General features: G+C 38.6%; 1 protein-coding gene and 2 non-coding genes across 4 annotated transcripts in view; all 3 read left to right on the top strand.

Annotated features, from left to right (window-relative positions):
• Scgdelta (sarcoglycan delta) overlaps positions 1-21,735 on the top strand; it is a 302,399-nt gene that overhangs the window by 269,098 nt on the left and 11,566 nt on the right. For both annotated transcript variants that reach the window (XM_074140522.1, XM_074140521.1), the window contains exon 5: positions 12,858-13,038. In XM_074140522.1, coding sequence (XP_073996623.1) covers positions 12,858-13,038 — 181 coding nt within the window. The remainder of the gene's footprint in view (positions 1-12,857; positions 13,039-21,735) is intronic.
• Positions 2,114-2,186, top strand: TRNAA-AGC (transfer RNA alanine (anticodon AGC)). The gene has a single exon. It is a non-coding gene; the product is annotated as a tRNA-Ala (tRNA).
• On the top strand, positions 14,873-14,945 carry TRNAA-AGC (transfer RNA alanine (anticodon AGC)). Its single transcript has one exon. It is a non-coding gene; the product is annotated as a tRNA-Ala (tRNA).

Raw genomic sequence — 21,735 nt, 5'->3', positions numbered from 1 at the left:
ATAGGAAAAGTTTGAACTAATCTCTCCAAACAGAGCCTTATATAGTTACCCCTCTTAGTATGTCTAGTATACATTCTGTTCTGTTGAGCCTGTCTGCTCTGTAATTTGAAAGTTCTTATTGTAAGACAGGAGATAGTTGTAGAAGAAGATATTAAGAATAGGAAGTGGAGCATGGAAGGTGGTGGTTGGACATAAGAAATAAGGCAGCTTCCGGGAGAATGAAGAAGGAAATCTTTGGATAGGGGGTACGCCCCCCATAAATACGTAACACGCACACACACACACACAATAGGAGGGGGACAGGAATCCAACCCATCTGCCACTTCCTTCCGGTGGGCGGAGGGGGCAGGGAAATGTGCATATATCAAGGTGGCTGATATTTTAATATAACCAGTACCAAGCTGATTTATGTTCATCGCGCTCTACAACGGAATGGTAAGGGTTTTGCTAGGAAAGCGACTCATCCTACCCAGTGGAGGACCGTCCTTCCTCATTCCATTGAAGTTATTTCTGTTGCATGTCCTCGCATGCCGCATCCAAAATGCTTTACACACACGTACGTGTACTTCATACAATTCTGTCTTAAGTTGGACAGAGGTTATTACTGTGTATATATAGGAGATGCGCGCGCATCTATCCCCACTTTGAGCGGGGCAAGACTGGCGTCATTCTCCCCCCCCCCACCCACTACTGTTCAATTCCTTTACATGCAGCTCATTCTTTTTTCTAACCTTAAATGTCTTCTCTGTCTCTCTCTCGCCTAGTTTCCCCGAATACCCTCAGCCACTTCCGCTTTTATACACGCTTATCCCCCCAAACCAACGCTGATGAGCGCGGGAAAAAAAAAGGCATCTCTTCCTTACCCAAGAACCTGGGGCTCCCAATAACCTCTCCGAGGCTAATACGTCAAAATATACTATTTTTCATGTTGCCATGCTTTAAACCCCATGGCCTAACTATGCTGTCTTTCCACATACTAACCAATATTCTGGGTTATAATATGAGGGTTATAACATGTTAGTAATATGAGATCATAGCTTTAGGCCTTGAGCTGCTGCTTTTAAACCAAGCTAGGAGTCTTACCTGTACAGGGGAAATTGTGTTCCCTGCCACCGGAGAAAAAGAGAAGAACTCGTCCATCCTGGGTGAAGGGAGTGAAGAAATTAGTTCGAATATAGAACCCCTATACAGGATGGGCGTGTTTTCCCTGTCATCCATCAAGGCAAGGTGGTTCAAGGAGTCGCCTTTCCCCTTAGCCACTTCGTCGTCCAATCCTAGGGCTAGACATATTTCTTTTCATCCCTATGCGAGTATTAAATTTTCTCTCATCAATTTCCTCTTCCTTATATTGGCTTCTATTAAATTACTATCCTTCAGGCGATAGATCCTAACTAACGGATAACACATCTTTTTCTATCGTTAAATTTTCAGAGAGTGACGGACAAATCCGGATTTCCTTTTTCATCGTTAATCGTAAATACAGGAAATTCACTTTTATGATGTAGTTATGTAAATATTTGGCATCATTAGTGATGGGCAGCAGGGGGGTTACTTTAAATAAGGTCCTTTGGTTCATTAAACTGGTTAATATCGCTAATGAGGAGGAAGTGGGAGAGTTTGGGGGGATTTGGACAGGAGGAGGAGGAGGAGGAGGCTGATTGCTTTGGCATTTCCGCTAATAAAATAAACAAAATGAATGAAATTTCCGGTTTTCTAGTTCAAAATCGAGAGCCTATAAAGTGAATCTGGCTAAAATTGGTGACGCTTGCAAACAGTCTTCTATATTTAAACAAACTTTTAAAAAGAAAAGAATGAAATTGACAGGTTTTTAATTTTCGAACTGTTCGGACTCAGGGGACATCAATAGAAGTAAGAAAAATTTTAAACTATCGTAATAAAGTATATTCTTACACCAATCAGCCAGTTGACTTGTTGCGAGATTACAACTTGACTCGCGGCGATGTTAACATAATATTTTTTTTAAAAAAACCGGAATTACAAGTTCATATTTCTCTCCTAGTAACATTTAAAAATTTGCATCCCCTCCCCAAATTTATTGATCACTTATTCCATTTTCGTAGACTAACTGTTAATTTTATTAACTAATAACACAGGGGGCGTAGCTCAGATGGTAGAGCGCTCGCTTAGCATGCGAGAGGTACCGGGATCGATGCCCGGCGCCTCCAAAATGAAATTTCTATCTTTTTTTTTTTTTTTTATTGTAAAAGAAATACTCCGCTGGTCCTTTAAACTTTAAATATCTCATGTCTTTTATACAGTTCGTACCGTTACTCATCTTACGAGTATATATATTTTTTTTAAAGAAGAAAACTTAACAAGGACCTTCGTGTTAAAGAAGTTGTATGAGTGAAACAAAGTAATGCCTACTTTGTCCGGCGGGTTTTACATCCAACTACATACGTCAGCAAACATACTTTACTATAAATTTCTCATATTAAATCATTAAATAAAATCCAAGGGCTAGACTAGTACCGCAATACATCTTAGCTTTGCTGGTCTAGCCTCTAACCGCCTAACATACTTTACTATAAATTTCTCATATTAACCATTAAATAAAATCCAAGGCCTAGACTAGTACCGCAATACATCTTAGCTTTGCGGGTCTAGCCTCTAACCGCCTAACATAATTTACTATAAATTTCTCATAATAACCATTAAATAAAATCCAAGACCTAGACTAGTACCGCAATACATCTTAGCTTTGCGGGTCTAGCCTCTAACCGCCTAACATAATTTACTATAAATTTCTCATAATAACCATTAAATAAAATCCAAGGCCTAGACTAGTACCGCAATACATCTTAGCTTTGCGGGTCTAGCCTATAGCCGCCTAACATATGTACTTCACTTTAAATTTCTTGTATTAACCATTAAATAAAATCCAAGGCTTAGAGTAGTGCCGCAATACATATTAGCATTGCGGGTTTAGCCTATAACCGCCTAACATACTTTACTATAAATTTCTTATATTAACCATTAAATAAAATACAAGGCCTAGACTAGTACCGCAATACATCTTAGCTTTGCGGGTCTAGCCTCTAACCGCTCGGTTACCGTGGCGCCGGAGTCTTATGAGTGTTCACACCAAATGTTTTTATTCTTTTGCTCTGGTGGAAGGATGCGGCTGTGTTTGTGAAATGTAAGAAGTTTATCCTCTTATTTCCCATTCCAGACGGTTTTTCTTTTTTTTGCTAACAAGATGTGGTGAACAGAAGAGTGAGGTACTAACAAGTAAAGGGGAGTTTACTGCGGGCATGTGTGTTAGTGTGTGCGGGTGTATCTGGAGCTTTAACGAGTTTACCGTAGGGGATGACGTGGGAAGGATTAATTATCTAAAGGGTTTGGCGCACGTAATACAACAGGTAGGGCCCTGACAGAGCCTGCGGACACAATTAGACAACACCTTTTCTAGAAAACCTCTGCGGCCAGAGGAGTGGTGCGGGCGGCGTCACTTCCTCTCTGGGCCGTGTGTTCAACACGACTTCCTCCGCTTGTACTACACGGGCGGCTCTTACACATTTCTAGAAAGGAGATAGATAGGGTTCGTCCCCTTGAAATCCCCAACAAACTTGGGATAATCTAGTTGCGGCGGTTGCTGCACCCGCCGAGCCAGGTATACGAGTACGTATCTCTACAAACACTCTGTGAAGCCATGAAAACCCCGTACCCTCGTCTATCTTCCGGAATGTTACTAACACACTCTTCGGGACACTCTCTCTGGGCAATCTGACATCGTGCTCTAGAGTGGTGGGCCGACTAAACTTTTCTCTAGAACTTCTATCGTTCTCTCGTAGCTTCAACCAAAACTATTGAGTCATCGTATGTCCTCTGTACGCCCTAGTCTTTACCCTAGACCTCCTGGAGCTTAACTTGGACAAGACATCGGCAACCACTCTTATCCCGGACAATGCAGCTCTACTCCTTCTTAACACTCTGAATTATTACTATATCAGAATAATAAATTAGCTAAAAATTGCTAATGTCATCAATTTGCTCCAGATTTTCCTCTTTATAATTAAGAAAATTCTCATGAAAATCAATTCAAAGTTCAACCCAAACATTTTTAAAAAAGAAAAATAATTATAATTGTGTGAAAACATTCACTGATGAACTGGAAAATTTTCATCTTTTTTAAACTCTAAATCTATTTTCTGTGTTCACGTGTGCACATTTTCTTGGAACTTGGAGTTTTTACTAAGTTTTCCACATTAAACCTCGTTCAATTTAATAAAATAGTAGGTACTATTGAAAATAAAGCAGCGTCACAGATGCTCTAGAACCTCACTGACGTCATTGTTCTCTAAATAACAAAAAAAAGTTTTAACCAAACTGATTGGCTCAAGATTTTACCCTGTGTCTTCAATGATATCCCTTTAAGGACTGTCAAGGAGATTACAGAAACGTTTAAAAAATTAAGGAATTCCTCCTCAAATGCAAAAACAAGAAAAGAGAGTCCTTCCCCCAAGAGTGAGAGAGTTATCCCACAAAAAAAAGAAATCTTATTCCAGCAGAGGAAACACGTACTTGCGTTGCCAGGACCAAGTTAATACCAGATGGCTTTGCATTCCCATCCAGGATAGATGAAACCTCTCCCTACTAAAGAGGTGGAAGACTTTCCCTACTGGTTCTTTTTTTGCGCTACTATCTCCTTTGGTCTCAAAGTTCCAAAGGTTTCATAGAGCAATCGAACAGCCAGTGAGAGGCCGTTTCCTCCTCTGCCTGACAAAAACTGCACAAAGGTTCCGAGCTAATAAGCCCCCACCTTGTACAGATGAGTATGCCCTATGTGTACTGTGTAAACGTATTGGGGTGTATACCAGTATATGTTGCTCATATTCATGTTGTTAGGCTGGGATACCCGCAAGGGCGCTTAGTACCCTGAAGAAGTGGCTAATCCACTTCCTACGGGGCTCTACAGTCATGGCAAGGTTTCAGGCTCCCAGAAGAGCAGAGAGTCATCAGATAAGGTTATTACCATTCCTTTGGGCCAGTCAATATAGGGGCACACTTAGGGGTTTTTTCCGGGAAAGTCTCTGGTTCCTTCGGGTGATTCTTAACCGGATCGTGATCCACACAATCGCGTGTCCCTTGATACCATAAATCAGTGGATGAATCTGTATTTCTTATTAAATTCCACCACTAGTGAATAACTCGGCAGTTGCGAGGATAATGGAAGGAAAAACAGTTCTACGGAATTACGAAGCCATTCTGGTGGAACTTGGAAAGTAGGTGAGCGTAATATTAAAATAATTACGAGCTTAATTAGGAAAATATTACTAAATGGGAAAATCAGTGGGAGCTTGGTGGAAATTGGGTTAATCGGGAAATTAACGGGTCCAGAGCAGAGTAAAGGGCGCACAGTTGGCAGACAGAGAGGTGCAAATTAATGACTGGGAAGAAGCTAAAAGAGTTGGGTCCATTATTTTGGAAATTAGACAATAATCAGAGTTCTGGAGGAAATAATGGGGCTGCAAAGTTGGTGTTGGTAAGGCTCGGGGAAATATGGGAGCATCTGGTTGAAGGACAACCGCCTCTCCGGATGAGCATAGGGAGAGGTTGGCCTAGCCTGAGGGAAAGTAAATCCTCCGGAGTCAGGACCCTAAAACTTCCCTACCTCAACCAACACAAACCTTTGTCCTTGTTGTGTCCCTAATGAGCAAAACTGGGTTCACTGTGGAAATTATTTTCACACTAATATTCTCCCCGCTGGAGCCTCCAGCGCGAACTTAGTTTCACCAAGTCTCTCCCTGCCCTCCTCACGCTGGAGCCTACTGGAGGAATGAATGTCACTGTTCGTCTTCAGTCACATTCTGCCTTTCATTACCATTGAAGTCTTCCTTAGACTTCTACTTCTAGACGCTCCTCTGTTTCTCTCTCTTTTTAAAACAAAAGGAAAAAAAATAAAAATAAAAATGAGAACAAAAGAAATGAGAAAAGTTTTCGCAAATAAACCGGAAGTACTTTTGTTTTCCACATCACAGCCACATCGACACAATACCGCGCTCTGTAATATTTGCACCCAGTTCTTCTACTAACCCTCCTTGTGCTCTGTCCTGTTCTCGCTTTATTCTTCTTCTTCGTCAGTACACTTATTAAAGTCTTTATTATTAAAAAAAGGTTTATTTTTTTTTTTAATATTAATAAACTTTATAATTTTTTATAATTATAAATTCTGTGCATTGTTCTGTTCTCTTAGAACTGCACGGGGATATACTACGTTAGTTTTAGCAGGGTTCTACTTTTTCTCAGAATCTGTTTTTGCTCATTTTGATTGCACCATTGTTACGGAAAATTAAGGCCTTTTACCCGGAAACAGGAAATCAAATGAATAAACTTGGAGCGAATAATAATTGTCATCAACTCACACGACTGTCTCTTACGTAAATTTAAAATTCACTTTAAAGGTACCATTTTTGAAAAAGAGAAAAATGCCAAAAAAACTATTCAGTAAAATAACCCTACCGGTTTGTCAATTTCTTCCCAGCCGTAACCAGCCACTGATGCAGGCACACATCTCGGCCTTACGTACAAGGGTTGGCTGAAAAGTGATGCACACCTGCTAGGAGAGGGGGAAAGATAAGAGTTATCAAGTTCGGACAGAAAGTATATTAAAGTGCAATTCTTAAGCTTCACAATTATGTATTACTTTTCAATGTAGTCACCATTAACGCTAATACATTTCTCCCAACGTGAAACAAGTTTTTTCACTCCGTCACTGAAGATTCTTTTCACTTTTCTTGAATCCAGGAATTGACAGCTGCCTTCACCTCTTCGTCTGAGGAGTAGTGATTACCCTTGAGGTCTCTCTTGAGTAGAGGAAACAAATAAAAATCGCGGGGGGTGGGGGTGGCAAGATCCGGGGAATAAGGAGGGTGTGGAATTTTGGTTCAAACTTCAGTTTTTCCAGAGCCTCTGGCAGTTTCGCCGCGCGAGGTGTGAGGACGAGCGTTGTCGCGTTGCAAGAAGATTATTGGTGCCAAGCTGGCCTCTAAGACGACAAACTCGGACGTCGGTGGTTTCTTAGAGTCTGTACGTACCGAGAGAAGAATTTACCGTTGCTCCCTGGATCCAGGAAAATCGGTCACATAAACTTGGTGAGCATCCCAAAACATAGACAGAATTTTTTTTTTTTTTGCGGACGATTTTGTTTTGAACTTTATTCGGGGCCGAGGAGAAGACGCATGTCGATATTCAGTGCTGCTCTGCCTTTTCTCTTCTGGGTGTCGTAATGATGGACCCATCATTCGTCCCCTGTCAAAATATTCAAAAGAAAGTCCGATAACAGCACGCTGTTTATCTCTCAGTGACATAGCACCAGTACAAGTGTCCATACTTCGACGTCTAAAAATACACTGGCTGAACGCAGCAAGTTCAAACTGCGCATACATAATAAGGGGAAATGTGACTTCCAAATGCCACCTCGCACGCTTTTTGAAGCTCTTCGTTCGTGCTCGGCAAGCATGTGTGCATTACTTTTCAGCCAACCCTCGTATATTAGGCAAACAGAAAGAAATAAAAATTTAAAATCATAGACACGGGTTAGCTTTGAAGTTTAAAATAATATTTAAAGTAATAAAATTAATTAAAGAATAAAGACAAAATTAAATTTTAATTAACCAAGGGGATTAAATTAATTTTAATAAAAGCTAAGATGAAAGCAAAAACAAAGCTTTTACTTTAAAATGCATATTACAAACATTTAACTTGTGCTTGTCATGTTGACATGTGGGGCGACTTTAAACTGAAAACTCTTAACTGACGTAAGCCTTTAGAGAAGTTTAAAAGTTTAGGTTGAAGTTTTGAACTGATTTGACTCATGGCTCATACGTAACGCTAATAAAATATTTTTTTTGAAATTGTTAGATTTGTATTTTCCATCATTTATTCGGTAAATTTTATTTTAATAACGGAAAAATAAATTATGTATTGAAGAATAATATTTTACGATGTTTAAGTATTCCAACTGAAAGCCGGAACCTAATATACAGGGAGTCCCAGGCTATATGGATAACGTCTTTTTCTCGGAAACTAAGATAGCTAGAAAAGAAAACTAAAAAATACGTGTTCTCTTAGTTTTTTTGTTAGGAATCCAAAGAAAAATCGGTTAAACAATGAGGACAAAAGAACACTTAGCGGAAATATGATACTCTGTAGGGCGTAATTAGGTCAAAGATTATTATTTTATTTCACTTCTTCCTTTTATTACTTCCTTCCTTTAATTTCGTTCTTGATTTGTGGTTGTATCGATTGCAGTTGTAATCAAGTATGTTGTGTGTCTTACATGCAAGAATTTTAGGAAAAGATTTCCGGTAGCTGCATAAGAAGGACACCTTCATGTTTGGCAGGAGGATTTATTAAATAAAAAAATAATATTTATCGATCAGAGAGGAAAGGTTTGTAAGGAAGCTGTAAAGATTGAAGTAGAAAATTCATTGGGTAATAGATCACGTCTAAATGTCCAGGGGAGCAAAACAAGGCCCCGCAGGAAGTTGGTAGAGTGAGTGGTGTCTGTTGTAGAGGGGGAGGAAATTGGTTTGACATAGTATGGAAGATATCCTCTTACTAACACAGCAGATTTCACCGCCCTCCTTCAAGTACATCACTTGTGTCAACAAGCTCCATGTGGTCAGTGGGGAAACGACTTTACTCTTAATCTCTGGCCAGACTCGAAGAGAAACGTGACTCAAGGTAAATAAAAATAAAACAGAGTTGACCCCCATGGGGCGTGCAGGAGGTGTAAAATGAGTCTAGACCTAGGGAGCTGCTTTGGATTATGGTTGGAAGTGGACTTCCTGTCCATCCAGCTATATCTTCATCCGGTCTGGTTTTACGTTCACTTAAACCTGAAGCTCATAAAAAGAAAAAAAAAGAAGTACTTGAGACTTTAAAGTGGCTATGTTTTAAATCTGGTTCTCTAACTATACACAAGACACAACCGGAATGTTCATGAAAATAACTTTAGTGAAAAGATCATGCGCACTCAGAAATAAATATGTATTTCCGGTGTTTATCTCGAACGCTATAAGAGTGAGTGGGAGTAAAAAATCAGACCAATTAAAAAGCGTTTTGCGCTCACAAATCCAATTTTATTGGAAACTTCACTTCCTGTGCGTAACATTCCTTAAACCTAAGGATATGAGAAAATTAATTTTAAACGGAAGTATCTGAAAACTCGTTTACGAAAATAATCACGTTCATCTTTGGAAGAAAAAATAAAAAACAAAAATAAATAGCTGCAGGTACAAGAAAACTACACACCTGTTTTAACATTCGATGTAGAGCTGGAAAAGTAGGGGGGGGAAAGAAACTCACAAGAAAAATAGGAAAGTGAAAACTCAGGGAGAATGGTGGAAAATGGAAATGTAAAAAGAAAAACAATCGCCTACTTTCATGAATAACCACCCTGGAGTAGGATAATAGCACCCCTGGGCAATTTAACTTTCACCCGCATAAGGAATAGAATTTTCCAAGGCTAGGCTAGGCCGTGGAGGAGGGATTGGGTGTAGCCAGCACGTTTCTCTCTAAATCTCTACTGGTGCTGCCGCCGGAGTACTTCCAGCTTTCAAGAGGAGTACTGAAGGGAGAAGAAGACACGGGTACAGGGGAAAAAAAGGAAACACTGAAGCTGTAAGAAGTTAAAGGGATGGAAAATATTGTAGTACAAGAAAAAAGGGCTTGAACAAGTTAAAACCAAAGCTGGGGAAAGTGGGATAAACTTGTTGGAAGTGAGCTTTCACTTAAGGTACGGCCCTTAGATGGTCTGTCCTACGGTAGGAGCTAAATCCTCTTCAGGAGGTGGATTTCGATTCGAAAACTACCGTCCCTTTTGGAGAACAAGTTAAGCTGGGGATGCCGCCCCCTAAACTAACACCCTAACACCCTAACAGATTTTCCATTTACTTAAAAAAAAAAAGAAAAAAGAAAAAGAAACTCTTCTGAATATTTTACTTGGGAGAAGCTTTTCTTAAGGTTAATGGGATGTCAAAGGAAGATGTGTGGAAGCCATTCCAATCCCCCTGGTCCCCCATAAAGAAAAACTGTTCATCCACCTTATAATATTTGGTGAATAGAATAAGTAGATATAAAGTGGGGGACCTGGCTCATTTGCCCCTGCGCCAGGAACCCCACTTTATATTTACTAGAATAAGTAAAAGTTTTTCCCTCAGAAATGTCTTTACAGATCAACGAAAAAAAAAAACAGGAATATGGACTCCAGATTTCAGAGTATATACGCAATTAGTTAGGGATGCCTAATTAGTTAGGGATTAACCAGAAAAGCCTGGGTGTCTCAAACACCCTTTCTTGAAAGATGATAGCCTGAGTTAGGAAGTTTCACAGTACTCTCTAGGGATCGGGGACTTACAGTTTTGCGATAACCAAATTCTTGTAATCAGGTCAATGTCTCCCCTTAGTAGGAAATAATCCTCTGCAAAGCCCGGAGGCAACACTCCCCTCCGGCTCTTTATGGAAGTTATAGGATGAGAAGGTAATCGGAGCTAGAGATTAATTTTTATCCTGAAGCCCTAGATATGTCCAACGTTAAGGTCCCCTAAAGAGCACTCTTCAGACACTCTTCAAGAGAAGAGAGAAAAATGGTGAGGCCACTGGCGTTTTAATCGTCCAGTAGGTGATGAGACTGTTAAATGGCCGACTTATAGAGGATTGGAAAGAGTCTTTAAGTTCTGATGTAGATTTTTTTTACAGCGAGTTCAAGCAAACTGACTTACAAACGGATTTTCTAAGGCTTTGGTGGGTTGGTTAAATCTTGGAACCTGAAATGGAGCGTTTCGACTTAAGGGATCCCACAGTTCAATAACGGAACGTCCTGGTTGGTTTTAGTATAGAAGGTAATAACAGTCGTTGGTTATTAAGATAAAATCGTTGATCGTGGTAGTCTTTTCAGTAATCGATATCGCCTGTTAGATTCCAAAACAATCTTTTGTCTAAATTCACCCGCTTAAGGAATAGAATTTAGCAGGCTATGCAGGCCGTTGAGAGGGATTGGTGTAGCCAGCACGTTTCTCTAAATCTCTGCTGCTGCCGGAGTACTCCAGCTTCCAGGGAGAAGAAGACGGGAACTGGACAACATTGGCAGGAGTAACACGGGAATTAAGTCATAGTAGATCGTTGGAAGTATGATGCGGTGAAGAGTGAATGCAATATTTTGAGATTTGGTTTTCATTTAACTTGATTTTTCCATTTTTTTTTGGAACCATTCCTCAAGAGATGGGCGTGGAGGTTTCTGTGGGCAATTACTGGATCAATGTGAGGAGAAAGTCTAGCTGTGTCATAGGTTAGAAGGACAGTTTCTAACTATATAGGATAGGTTCCCATGATGCTCCTTGCTTCAGCTGAATACCATGTTCCGATTTTAACTTAAAAAATGGATATCACGCGAACAAGACTTCAAGAGGAAGGAAGTGAGTAAAAGGAAGTGCAAGGAATAAACTTGCAACAACTTTTAATTGTTATAAATACAATAAATTAATAGAAACGGTACGCGTTGTTAAACACAACACAAAATGAACGCGATAAACTAAGGGCATATTAAACTGTATATTAAGGATCCGGCAACATTGTAACTCACACGTCCCGTACCATTCCTTAGTAATATTAGGCAAGTAATGCGAGTAATAGGTTAATTAGAGTGTGTTAGTTGTTAAGTGTATTTGGAGACGGTCGACTGGCTGGCCCCTAGGGTGCGTTGCTGTAGTTTGTTAGTAGTGTGAAATGGTGGGTTCTAGCACTGTGTCTTACTTAACATCATCCGCCATTGTACTAGTTCCTCCCGCTACCACCGCTAGCTCCATATTGTCTCCTTGCCCTACTGTATCTTCTCAACACAATATATGTATATATATATATATATATAATATAAACTTATTATGTACTACATAAATCTTTATATAATAAACCACCAGCTGCTAACACTATTGTATCCATATTAAACTATAAATTTGGATTTTCTTTGAAAAATTACACAGGATTTTATTAATTAGGTGATGAATATAAAAAAGGGAAAAAGGGCTAGAAATAACCTCCCTATTTGTTGTTATTACAATTATCAGAAAGGCGCCACGATAGCCGAGCGGTTATAGGCTAGACCCGCAAAGCTAAGATGTATTGCGGTACTAGTCTAGGCCTTGGATTTTATTTAATGGTTAATATGAGAAATTTATAGTAAAGTATGTTAGGCAGTTATAGGCTAGACCCGCAAAGCTAACATGTATTGCGATACTAGTCTAGGCCTTGGATTTTATTTAATGGTTAATATGAGAAATTTACAGTAAAGTATGTTAGGCGGTTATAGGCTAGACCCGCAAAGCTAAGATGTATTGTGGTACTAGTCTAGGCCTTGGATTTTATTTAATGGTTAATATGAGAAATTTACAGTAAAGTATGTTAGGCGGTTATAGGCTAGACCCGCAAAGCTAAGATGTATTGCGGTACTAGTCTAGGCCTTGGATTTTATTTAATGGTTAATAAAAAGAAATTTACAGTAAAGTATGTTTGCTAATCGCCTCCGTCCACAACATCTAATTTGGTAGTTTGACGTAAAGACTGTCTAAAAAAATTGGCATTACTTTACTGAAGGTACCCTTATTTATTTTTTCATTTAGGGCGCATCAACATCTGTGATCATTGGCGCCCGAAGCTTTTTCCAGAAATTATCTTATTAGCTGTAACTTGATGACGTACTTAGACATTCATAGTTACGTAATATGCAATAAAATTTTCCGACTTAAAAATAATAAAAACAAATTTTCCAAAATAATCACATATTTTATTAATCAATTAAAAATCAATCAATCAATTTCTTTAATTTTCTGTTCCAGGAGGGGATGGGTAATGTGAGAATAGTGGAGGGAGGTCTAGAAGTGTCTGGACAAAGTTTTATATTGGGCAATTTAATCGCCTCAACCATCAGATCTAAGCCTGGCCAGCCAATCAATTTCAGAGCTTCGCACAATATATCGTTTACCACAGAATATCATGGACACAATACGCTCACTTTAGGTAAGTGTGCATCATCCTGTTGCTTGAACTGTGCTCTTTGTCTTGTCCGAGAAGTGGGGCTAGTGAAAGCAAGCTGCTTTCCTAAAGCTTAGCTTTTGAAAGTTGAAAATCTAGTTATAGAAAAGCGTTATCGTTAAGCGATCCTTAGCACTTGCTAATTGGACGGTGATCATGATTAGAAAAATTATTAGACAGACATTTTCTAAGAAGCCTTCTATTAGGCTATAAAAGGCAAAAATCTTGACTCGGGTGAAATCTGGTGTCTAGGAAAAGAAGCTTAAGCCTGGAGCTTTTTTCAATGCACTGCCGGCTTCCTGACAAGTAATCGCTCGTTACAGAAAACACTGTCCACCTACAGGAAGTAAGATGTAAGAAGCTCCTAGGAAGAGAAGCAGCTGGATTCGAATCTGGGATTTCTGAGTAGGAAAATACCTCTTGATCTCTCAGGAAAGTACCGAGAAGTGAGAGAAAGACACTATTTCCTGGATTCGAATCCGGGATTTCCGAGTGAGAAAATACTTGAAAGAAAATAGAGCTCTGGAGCCATAGTGACCTTTAAAAAAAAGGATACTCGTACATCCCCCTGTTATGCTCTTGATCCCTCAGGAAAGTACTGAGAAGTGAGAGAAGAAGACCATTTCCTGGCGCTAAACGCAAGACATGAATCTATACATTCTTGCAACAAATGGTAAAACCACTTAGGCGCTTTATGGAGGCTCTAAGATGGCCGGGTGGAAGCACCTTATCTACTAACATCCTCCACAGATTCTGAAGATAACCCATAGGGATAACCTTACCACTTAGCGCTAAATGCTTCTCTCCTTTTGGACCTTCTCTCCAGAAGTTCTGGTGATGCCCCACCGCTCATCCACAAGATCTCTCTCAGTCCAGGCTGTAGCACAAATTCTCGTACCTGGAAGCAGTCCAGGAATGCAGGAATATCCCGCATTGTTATTTTAAAATTTTAATATATTTGCCAATGATTAAAATTTTATACAAAATTATGAGTATTCCATCAGTTTAATAAAACCAAATAAATTGAATATTTAGGTTTAATCAAATGATATAATAATTAATAAAACAGGCATTCCCATGGAACTAATTATATCTAATAGGTAATTTGGTTGGCCATAGTGGCAATGAGTTTGATCAGAGGGTGGGAATAGTATTTATTTAATTAAACACTCGTATGAACTTATTACGTTTATTGGCCGATTGATTCAGGTGGCCCCTCCAGGTACCTGTCTCTGGAGAGGCCAATTAATTATTCCAGAGATTTATTACCTCTTAATTAATCAATAATGTTTTTTTTTAGAAAACCATTTGGAAAAACACATTTTTTTGGAAAATGCTCATTACAGGTTTCAAGTATTATTTGGTTGAATTTTCAAATCAAAGTTTATTTAAGTTTATAGTGAAGGAAAAAAACAAAATTTATGGACAGAAACTTAAAATGAGCTTCGATTCTTTGGGGCTGAATGTTCTGGAACCAAAACAGACGAAGAAAAGTCTGACTCCAATAATCGATCCAGAAAATCGAAACACATCGACAATTTTGGTTGAATCATATACAAAAATAGCCACCAAGATCAAGGACTTTTATTTTCTACCTTAAATGCTTAAAAGAATGTGAAAAGAATTTTATTTTGTTCAATTTCGATACAACGCAATAAAACCGGACATTAGAAAGTACAAAATTTTATTAAACCAGTTTGGCAATGAACTATAGTATTCTCCCTCCACTCCTTCCATTCAGTATGACCCAATTTTATCCTTTCCTCAACCACTATATTTCTTTTCAAATATTTGACAATAACCAATAGTTAGCAACCAAGGGGGCGTAGCTCAGATGGTAGAGCGCTCGCTTAGCATGCGAGAGGTACCGGGATCGATGCCCGGCGCCTCCATAACGAAATTTTTATCTTTTTTTTAAAAAAAATTACTAGTTTCTACATATTGTATTTGGTTAGATAAGGTTTCAGTGATGTCGTTTTTTCAATTAAAATTCCCTTTTCAGAACAAATTTTCTACTAAATTATCGTATTGTAATTTTCATACTTATTACGAAACTTGGCCGTTTTTTTTATTAATAATAATAATAATAATAATACTTTATTATTATTTTTTTTTTCAAATGTACAAACAATAAATTAACTAAGAAGTAAAACTTAAGTAAAGAAAAAATAAAACTGAAAAAGGCGAACAAGTATTAAAAGCATGGCAAAATGCCGTCTGCCAGAGTTTACTTCGTTGATTACATATCAAAATAACAAAATACGAGTATAATATCACTTGACATAAAATCAAATAAACTAAAAATAGAAGGATAAGAAAAAGGAAAAATACTGAATAAATAAATAAATAAATAAATAAAAAACCACTTGAGTTAAATTAAAAATAATATCACTATACCTAAATATTACACACCGAGACAAATTACCATATATGCGAAAATTCAATAAATAAAATTTATAGAGCAAAACATAAAAACAAATTAAAATTAAATAAGAGAATAAAAAATACTAAGAGATGTCTGAAAGCCATTCAAACCTTATTTTCCAGGCATGGCGGGCGTAAGAAATCAGGAAGCGGCATGAGACCTTATCATTTAAATAATTCAAAATTTCCCCTCTATTAAGGAAACCCTTGCCAAAATACAGTAGCCTGAGTTCCGACAGAAGAGAACACTCGCCCAAAAAGTGGTATAAGTCCTCTCGCACATTTGAGTTACATAGAGAGCACCTCTCGACATCTGGATCTCTTTGTAACCCATGGTCTGTAATTCAGGAAAAGTAACTCACCCCTCAGTTTGAAAAACCAACGCAGATCACGGAATTCCAGTTGATTAAAAAAAGACATTGTAGTCAAATCTGTATGCTCAGAAATCAATTCTCTGTAGAGAAGAAAACGGTCAGTACTCAATGCGCGATCTACAGCCTCCCCACGGCGAGCGGCCTCGATTTGAGACACAAGCCCAGAGAGAGAACTAGGCAAACTTTCTAAGGATCCAGAAAAGTTCAAATTGTAAAGACGAGATAGGGAGCGCCAGTGTTTAAAACAGAATGCATTTCTTTTTATTATTTGAAGAGCGGTGATCTTAGGAAGACGAAAATCATCCATCGACAAGACTTTAAGGCAGTATTTAATATGCAACTTCAGTGTAAAAGAATGAATAGAGTCCAAAGCAGTTTCAATGGTCAACATATAATTGGGAGTACAAGAAGGCAGAGCAAACAACTTTTTAAGAAAGAAACGTTGAAACTTTTCCAAGCAGTCAAAGGATTGAAACCCCCAGATTTGGCAACCGTAACATACGACAGCCCGCGACACGCTATTGAAAACTTGAAGTTTAGCATCCAAAGGGACATTTTTATTGAGTATAAAACTGGACCAAACCGTGTTTACGCCCAGTTTAGCTGTGGAAATCCTTCTCTCAAGCTGAGGAAGGAAAGACAATCGAGGGGTCAGGATAATACCAAGATATTTATGTCTATTCACGATTTCTATCTGCTGATCTCTGTAAAACCATTTCTCTGAAGAGGACAATCTACCGCCTTTCCGAAAAACCATTATTTTAGATTTCCTAAGGTTAACAGTGAGATTCCACAGTTCACAATAGTAACAGAAAATGTTTATATTTCTTTGAAGGGAAATCGGATTATCAGCTGTTAGAACAATATCATCAGCATATAATAATACGTTAATCCTGACCCTGTCGACTATCACTCCCCCCCTTTTTATTAATAATTTCTGCTGAATCTAGCAAAGGAAGTAATAATGCAAAGTGGAACTATCTAGATTTTGACTTATCACCGGAAATACACATTTTAAATACTCTTGAACACGAAAAAAAGTTTCTGCACATTTTTTAGTAAAAATGACAGTTTTTAGAACAAGCGGAAGTGCTACTTTTCTTTTTTTTGTACAGTTATTGCATTACGAATGCCATGTGAGTTTTCGCTTCAGGTTTACACCACTACAGGCTGCAGGTTCGCGTCCACCAATAGCCAAATTTTTTTTTAATTTTTTTTTTTTTTTTTTTTTTTTTAAAGGTATACCATTATCTTGATCAAGGGTAATCACAACGTATCAAATAGTTCTCATCCAATAATATTACCTTAATTATTAACTTTAATGTGGTCATTAATTAACCCAGACGACATTGAGTTATGGACAGTCATTAATAAACTGAGCAGTTCTTGATGATGCTTTCCATTTTGTTCTTTGTTCTGCACGTCTTGGCAGTGGCCGATTCTGTTCGCCTCGTATTCAGGTCACAAACTACCTAATTACCCAGTCACTATCTTCTAACGACCGGCCGACACGAACACCTTTCCATAATCAATGTGCTATTCCTTTTCGCTGATAAATATTTATAAATTTACAAATATTACTGGAGAAAATTATTAATAAATATGGCGTATCCCTCAACCCTCTAAACATAAATACTAGCTTAACGCAGAAAACACTACGAAGCAATGTTATTAGTAAATTGTAGGGGAGAGAAAGGTTTTAACCCTATCATACAGTAAAACTCTGGCGTGAACAAACAAACTTAAAACACACTATTTGCCAATTCCGAACAAGTTGAAACATGTTCAAATTCTTGACGTTTCAAGACACGTGATCTAGGAATGATGATTTTTTTTTTTAAAATTGAACTGTCTCTGTGTGTTTGAAAACCACCATAACTAAAATAACAAAACGGATAAAATTGCAGAAATTTCATAATTTACCTCCAGGAGTCGCCACAGTAAGATGTTGGTCAAAAGCTATTTAACCATTCATTGCGATTGCAAATTGTGCACAATTCATCACAATTAATGACATAAGAATTATAACGAAAATAGCATCTAATTCTATTCTTAGAGGAAATCACAATTGGCTAATAATTCGTAACTTGAGGATGCTGGTTCAGAACCCGAGATAATCCTCACCCAAACCCAGGGGACTAATACATCTATAGAGTAGACTGTACCACGAGTTAATTGCAATATTCACATCAATACTTAAATAGTGATTCAAGTATAATACCTGGGCCTAATATGCTGAACTGGACGATGTGCCAGTTTCCAGTTATTTCCAATGATTTTTCTTTTATTTGAAATCATTTTCCATAGTTTGGAAAGTAGAGGGGAAGATAAAGCTAACCTTTTAAGGGCCACCTAATTATTCTAGGACAAATGATTTAGCCAACATCCTAACATGGAAGATGTACTAGGAGTTTCAAAATATAATTATAAGGGATAATTGCCGAGGAGTTTTCATTTGTACCCGGACATGACGGACATGAAAGTTCTGCAATTATGTTACCTAAAACGCGCTAAAAGGAGACCGTGTGAATGGTTAAGTCAAGTGAATTTATGTCGTAAAAGAAAAGGCTCCCCATAACATGGGCACTTCCGTTTAAAAATTCATTTCACGATCGTACTACTTCTCCTCTAGGAGTGTAAGGGAAGTAAAAATTTTTCAAATTTTTCCAGGAACAGAAATCAATTTATTTTGGTAAAGTTTAAAGAAAAATTGTTTTTCCTGCTGAATTGTGAAAATCGTGCACGAAGTTAACATTTTCGACTGTAACATGATAGTCCGTGAAAATATCAAATTTCCAACGGAGGGGGTGTAGTAGAAGAGGAAACGATTTGTTTAATTGCATGTTGATGGTTGGGGGCAGCAGTTTAAAAACCAATAAAACAGTAAACTTTGGTAATAATTTCATGTCAATCAAATGGGGATTTGTTGGTTAATAAAATATAAGCCAGCTGGAGGAAATGTGACACTCCTTGAGGATTGAAATTCAGTTCAGCGGACACAGCAGGAGTGACACAGGGGAAACAGGGAGAAAGAGTGAGATCGCTAAGGGAGTTTGGTTCAAGGGAACTGCGGGGGTGTTGTTTGTGTTGGTGAAATGGCGGGTGCGGACTGTTGGCTGTACCCACAGCACTCTCTGTCTCTCTCTCTCTCTCTCTGGCGGCAGAGTCAGTTGTCGGCGCGGGAGATATTCCACACCCGCCGCTGGCGGCAACAGGTGAGTACACTTCTGGTTGCCATGGTGACGATTACTAGCCCGTCTGCTGCCGCCTCTTCACAGTTTAATCCCTTGACAAGCAATTACACGTCCCCCAGCCCCCTGCTGCCGCCTTCCGCCTTTCTCACTTACTTACCGCCCCAACACTTCTAAAACCAGACAAAACCAGTTCCCCCAAACCCCTACAGCTGACACCCTACTACACAACTTAACCTAAAAGCAATGTATTCTTTACTACATAGTACTACTAACACTACCAAGTTTATACACCTAAAGAGGCGCGCGGCCCCCTTCACCACCACCTCCCAAAGGTTTATCCTATTTAACTTTATGTTATATCTCTGAACGGTGAAGTAGAGGTCGTTCTAATATCATGATAAAAGAGGTGTAGAAGGATAAAAAAAAAGAAAAAACAAGGGATTTGTTCCTGGAATAAAGAAGATTACAAGGAAATATCTCTTCATTATGCTTTATTCTTCTACTTGACTCCTGTTTACTCCTCCATGTACTCCTGATAGAATGGGTACAGGAGGGCCACATTTGGCTGAAAAATATTGAGACGTATTTGCCCCCGACTAAGTACTTTACGACTAATCCATAGAAAATTTTGTTAGGTCCGTGGATAATATCGTCATCGTAGTTCGGTTTCGAAATTTCCTCCATCATCAGAGATAGATTAAATAGTTTGGTGTAGAGAGATGTCGTCATCACTTACATCATTCAGCAACACCAAGTACGTGACGAAACCATCAATAAAACACATAAGCTTAATCGAAACGCTTTTAAATGGCTGAAATTTCGTGCTGAATTGACTCCTGTTTGCTCCTCATGCACTCCTGATAGAATGAAACAGAAGGCCATATTTGTATAACCTCTTAGGCTGAAAACTATACGTGAATGTCACGTATGAACTTCAACTCATAAGTCTGGTGACGAAGAATGCCGAAGTTTAATTAACTATTCTAAGAAACATGTTCTCTTTTGAAGTCGAAATCCAACTTGATTAAAATACTTATATGTTATAGTTACCGGCCCCGTAATTGGAAAGATAAGACCCACATCTTGCTGATAAATGCACTCATCCCAATAAAAGCATTCTTACTAGAAGAATACGCCGTTATCATTGGTCTACTCCAACCATTTTTACTCACATTATCCCACTCTCCTGGCATAGACTTAAAATCTCTGCTTTAAACTTCGTACGCTCTTCGTCGTATTACTCTTCCTCCAGTCTTCTATAACCTAACACCTCTACCAGTAGTAAACGTTGCCCGCTACCTTGGGCTTTACTTAGACCGAAGACTTTCTTGGAACCCCCCACACAAGACTTAAAAGAACAGAACTGAACAGACGCTATCGACTACTTAAAAGACTCTTAGACGATAGATCAAAACTCTCTCTGGGCAACAAATGACTGATTTATACTTCTATTTTAAAACCCATCTGGGCGTATGGAATAGAGCTGTTTGGGGTTTAACCAGAAAGGATTCAATCTCCTTCAATCTAAAATACTTCGAACTATTGTAAACACTCCATTTTATGTCCTCCAACCTGGGCTCTATACACACTGACCTGAACCATTCCTTTTATCACCGAAGTCGCTGAAAACACGATACAGAAAACTCCACTTCAGCCTGCAATCTCATATAAATCCTCTAGCTCAAAATCTTTTTTCTAGAACTCTTCTTGATAACCCGGAAATGTAGCCTTAAAAGAGACAGTGGCCCTCGTGATCTCCTCTCTGTGTGAAGGAAGAGAGTGACTAAATAGCCTAATGTTTTGGAGTGTTGCGGACTGGAGTAACTACTCCACTCGTTTGCTTCATTTGTTACTCTGTTATCATTGTTACTTATAGCGCCAACGCACAAATAAACGCCAAAAAATAAAAATAAAAGAAATAAATAGCTAAAATAATTGGCAGTAAAACAGCATGATTAACAGCTGAAAACAGACCCTTCCGCCTGCTGGCGTAATTCTTCTATCTTCTCCAGATGTCTGTTGCCCTTCTTTGTTTGTTTAAACCCTTGGAGAATTCTAATTCTCTAGGGTAAATCTCATTTGTCCTTTGCCTATAACTTTATAAATTTAAATTTCCCAGTTTATGAATTCTTATTTCGAAATCATTCATTTTCCATGAACTTGGCCTGGAAGAGCCAGCAACCTATTCGCCTTATTAGAATTACCATGGAATAGTGGAGCAAACAAACAGGAGAAGTCCCGGCGAAGTTCAGTTAGATGGTTGTTATCAGGAAGTAAGAGCTGGAGTTAAAGACCGTTGGAGCTGGTTGGTAGAGGGTGGCAAGTAGACTGCCTCCACTCTACTCCGCCACACAGTTAGCCCGTCTGGAGGAGTCGAGCCGCCCTGGTTATTCACTATGAGAATTCAATATATCATGCATACTACATAAGGCTAGGCATGATTTATAGGCAGGTTGCGTGCACTAAGTATTTTTGCTTAGCTTGTAATAGTATTTCTGAACGAGGCTATATTGGACGATGTAGGTTTTGTAGTTTTGAAGTAAAGGGGAGCCTGCTCAGGGAGCTTTGCTAAGAATGGAAGCGAAGTTTGTTGTGTGGTAAGGCTAAAGGAAAGTTAAGGAAAATTGGTTAAGGAGAGGTTCTTTCCTGTGCACAAACTATTAATGGCGGCATAGAACTTCCTGTCGATT

This window comes from Rhodnius prolixus, unplaced genomic scaffold (genome assembly GCF_049639745.1).
Source record: "Rhodnius prolixus isolate KJV_2025 unplaced genomic scaffold, Rpr scaffold_6, whole genome shotgun sequence".
Taxonomy (NCBI): Eukaryota; Metazoa; Arthropoda; class Insecta; order Hemiptera; family Reduviidae; genus Rhodnius; species Rhodnius prolixus.
This window is presented reverse-complemented; position numbering and strand designations above follow the sequence as displayed.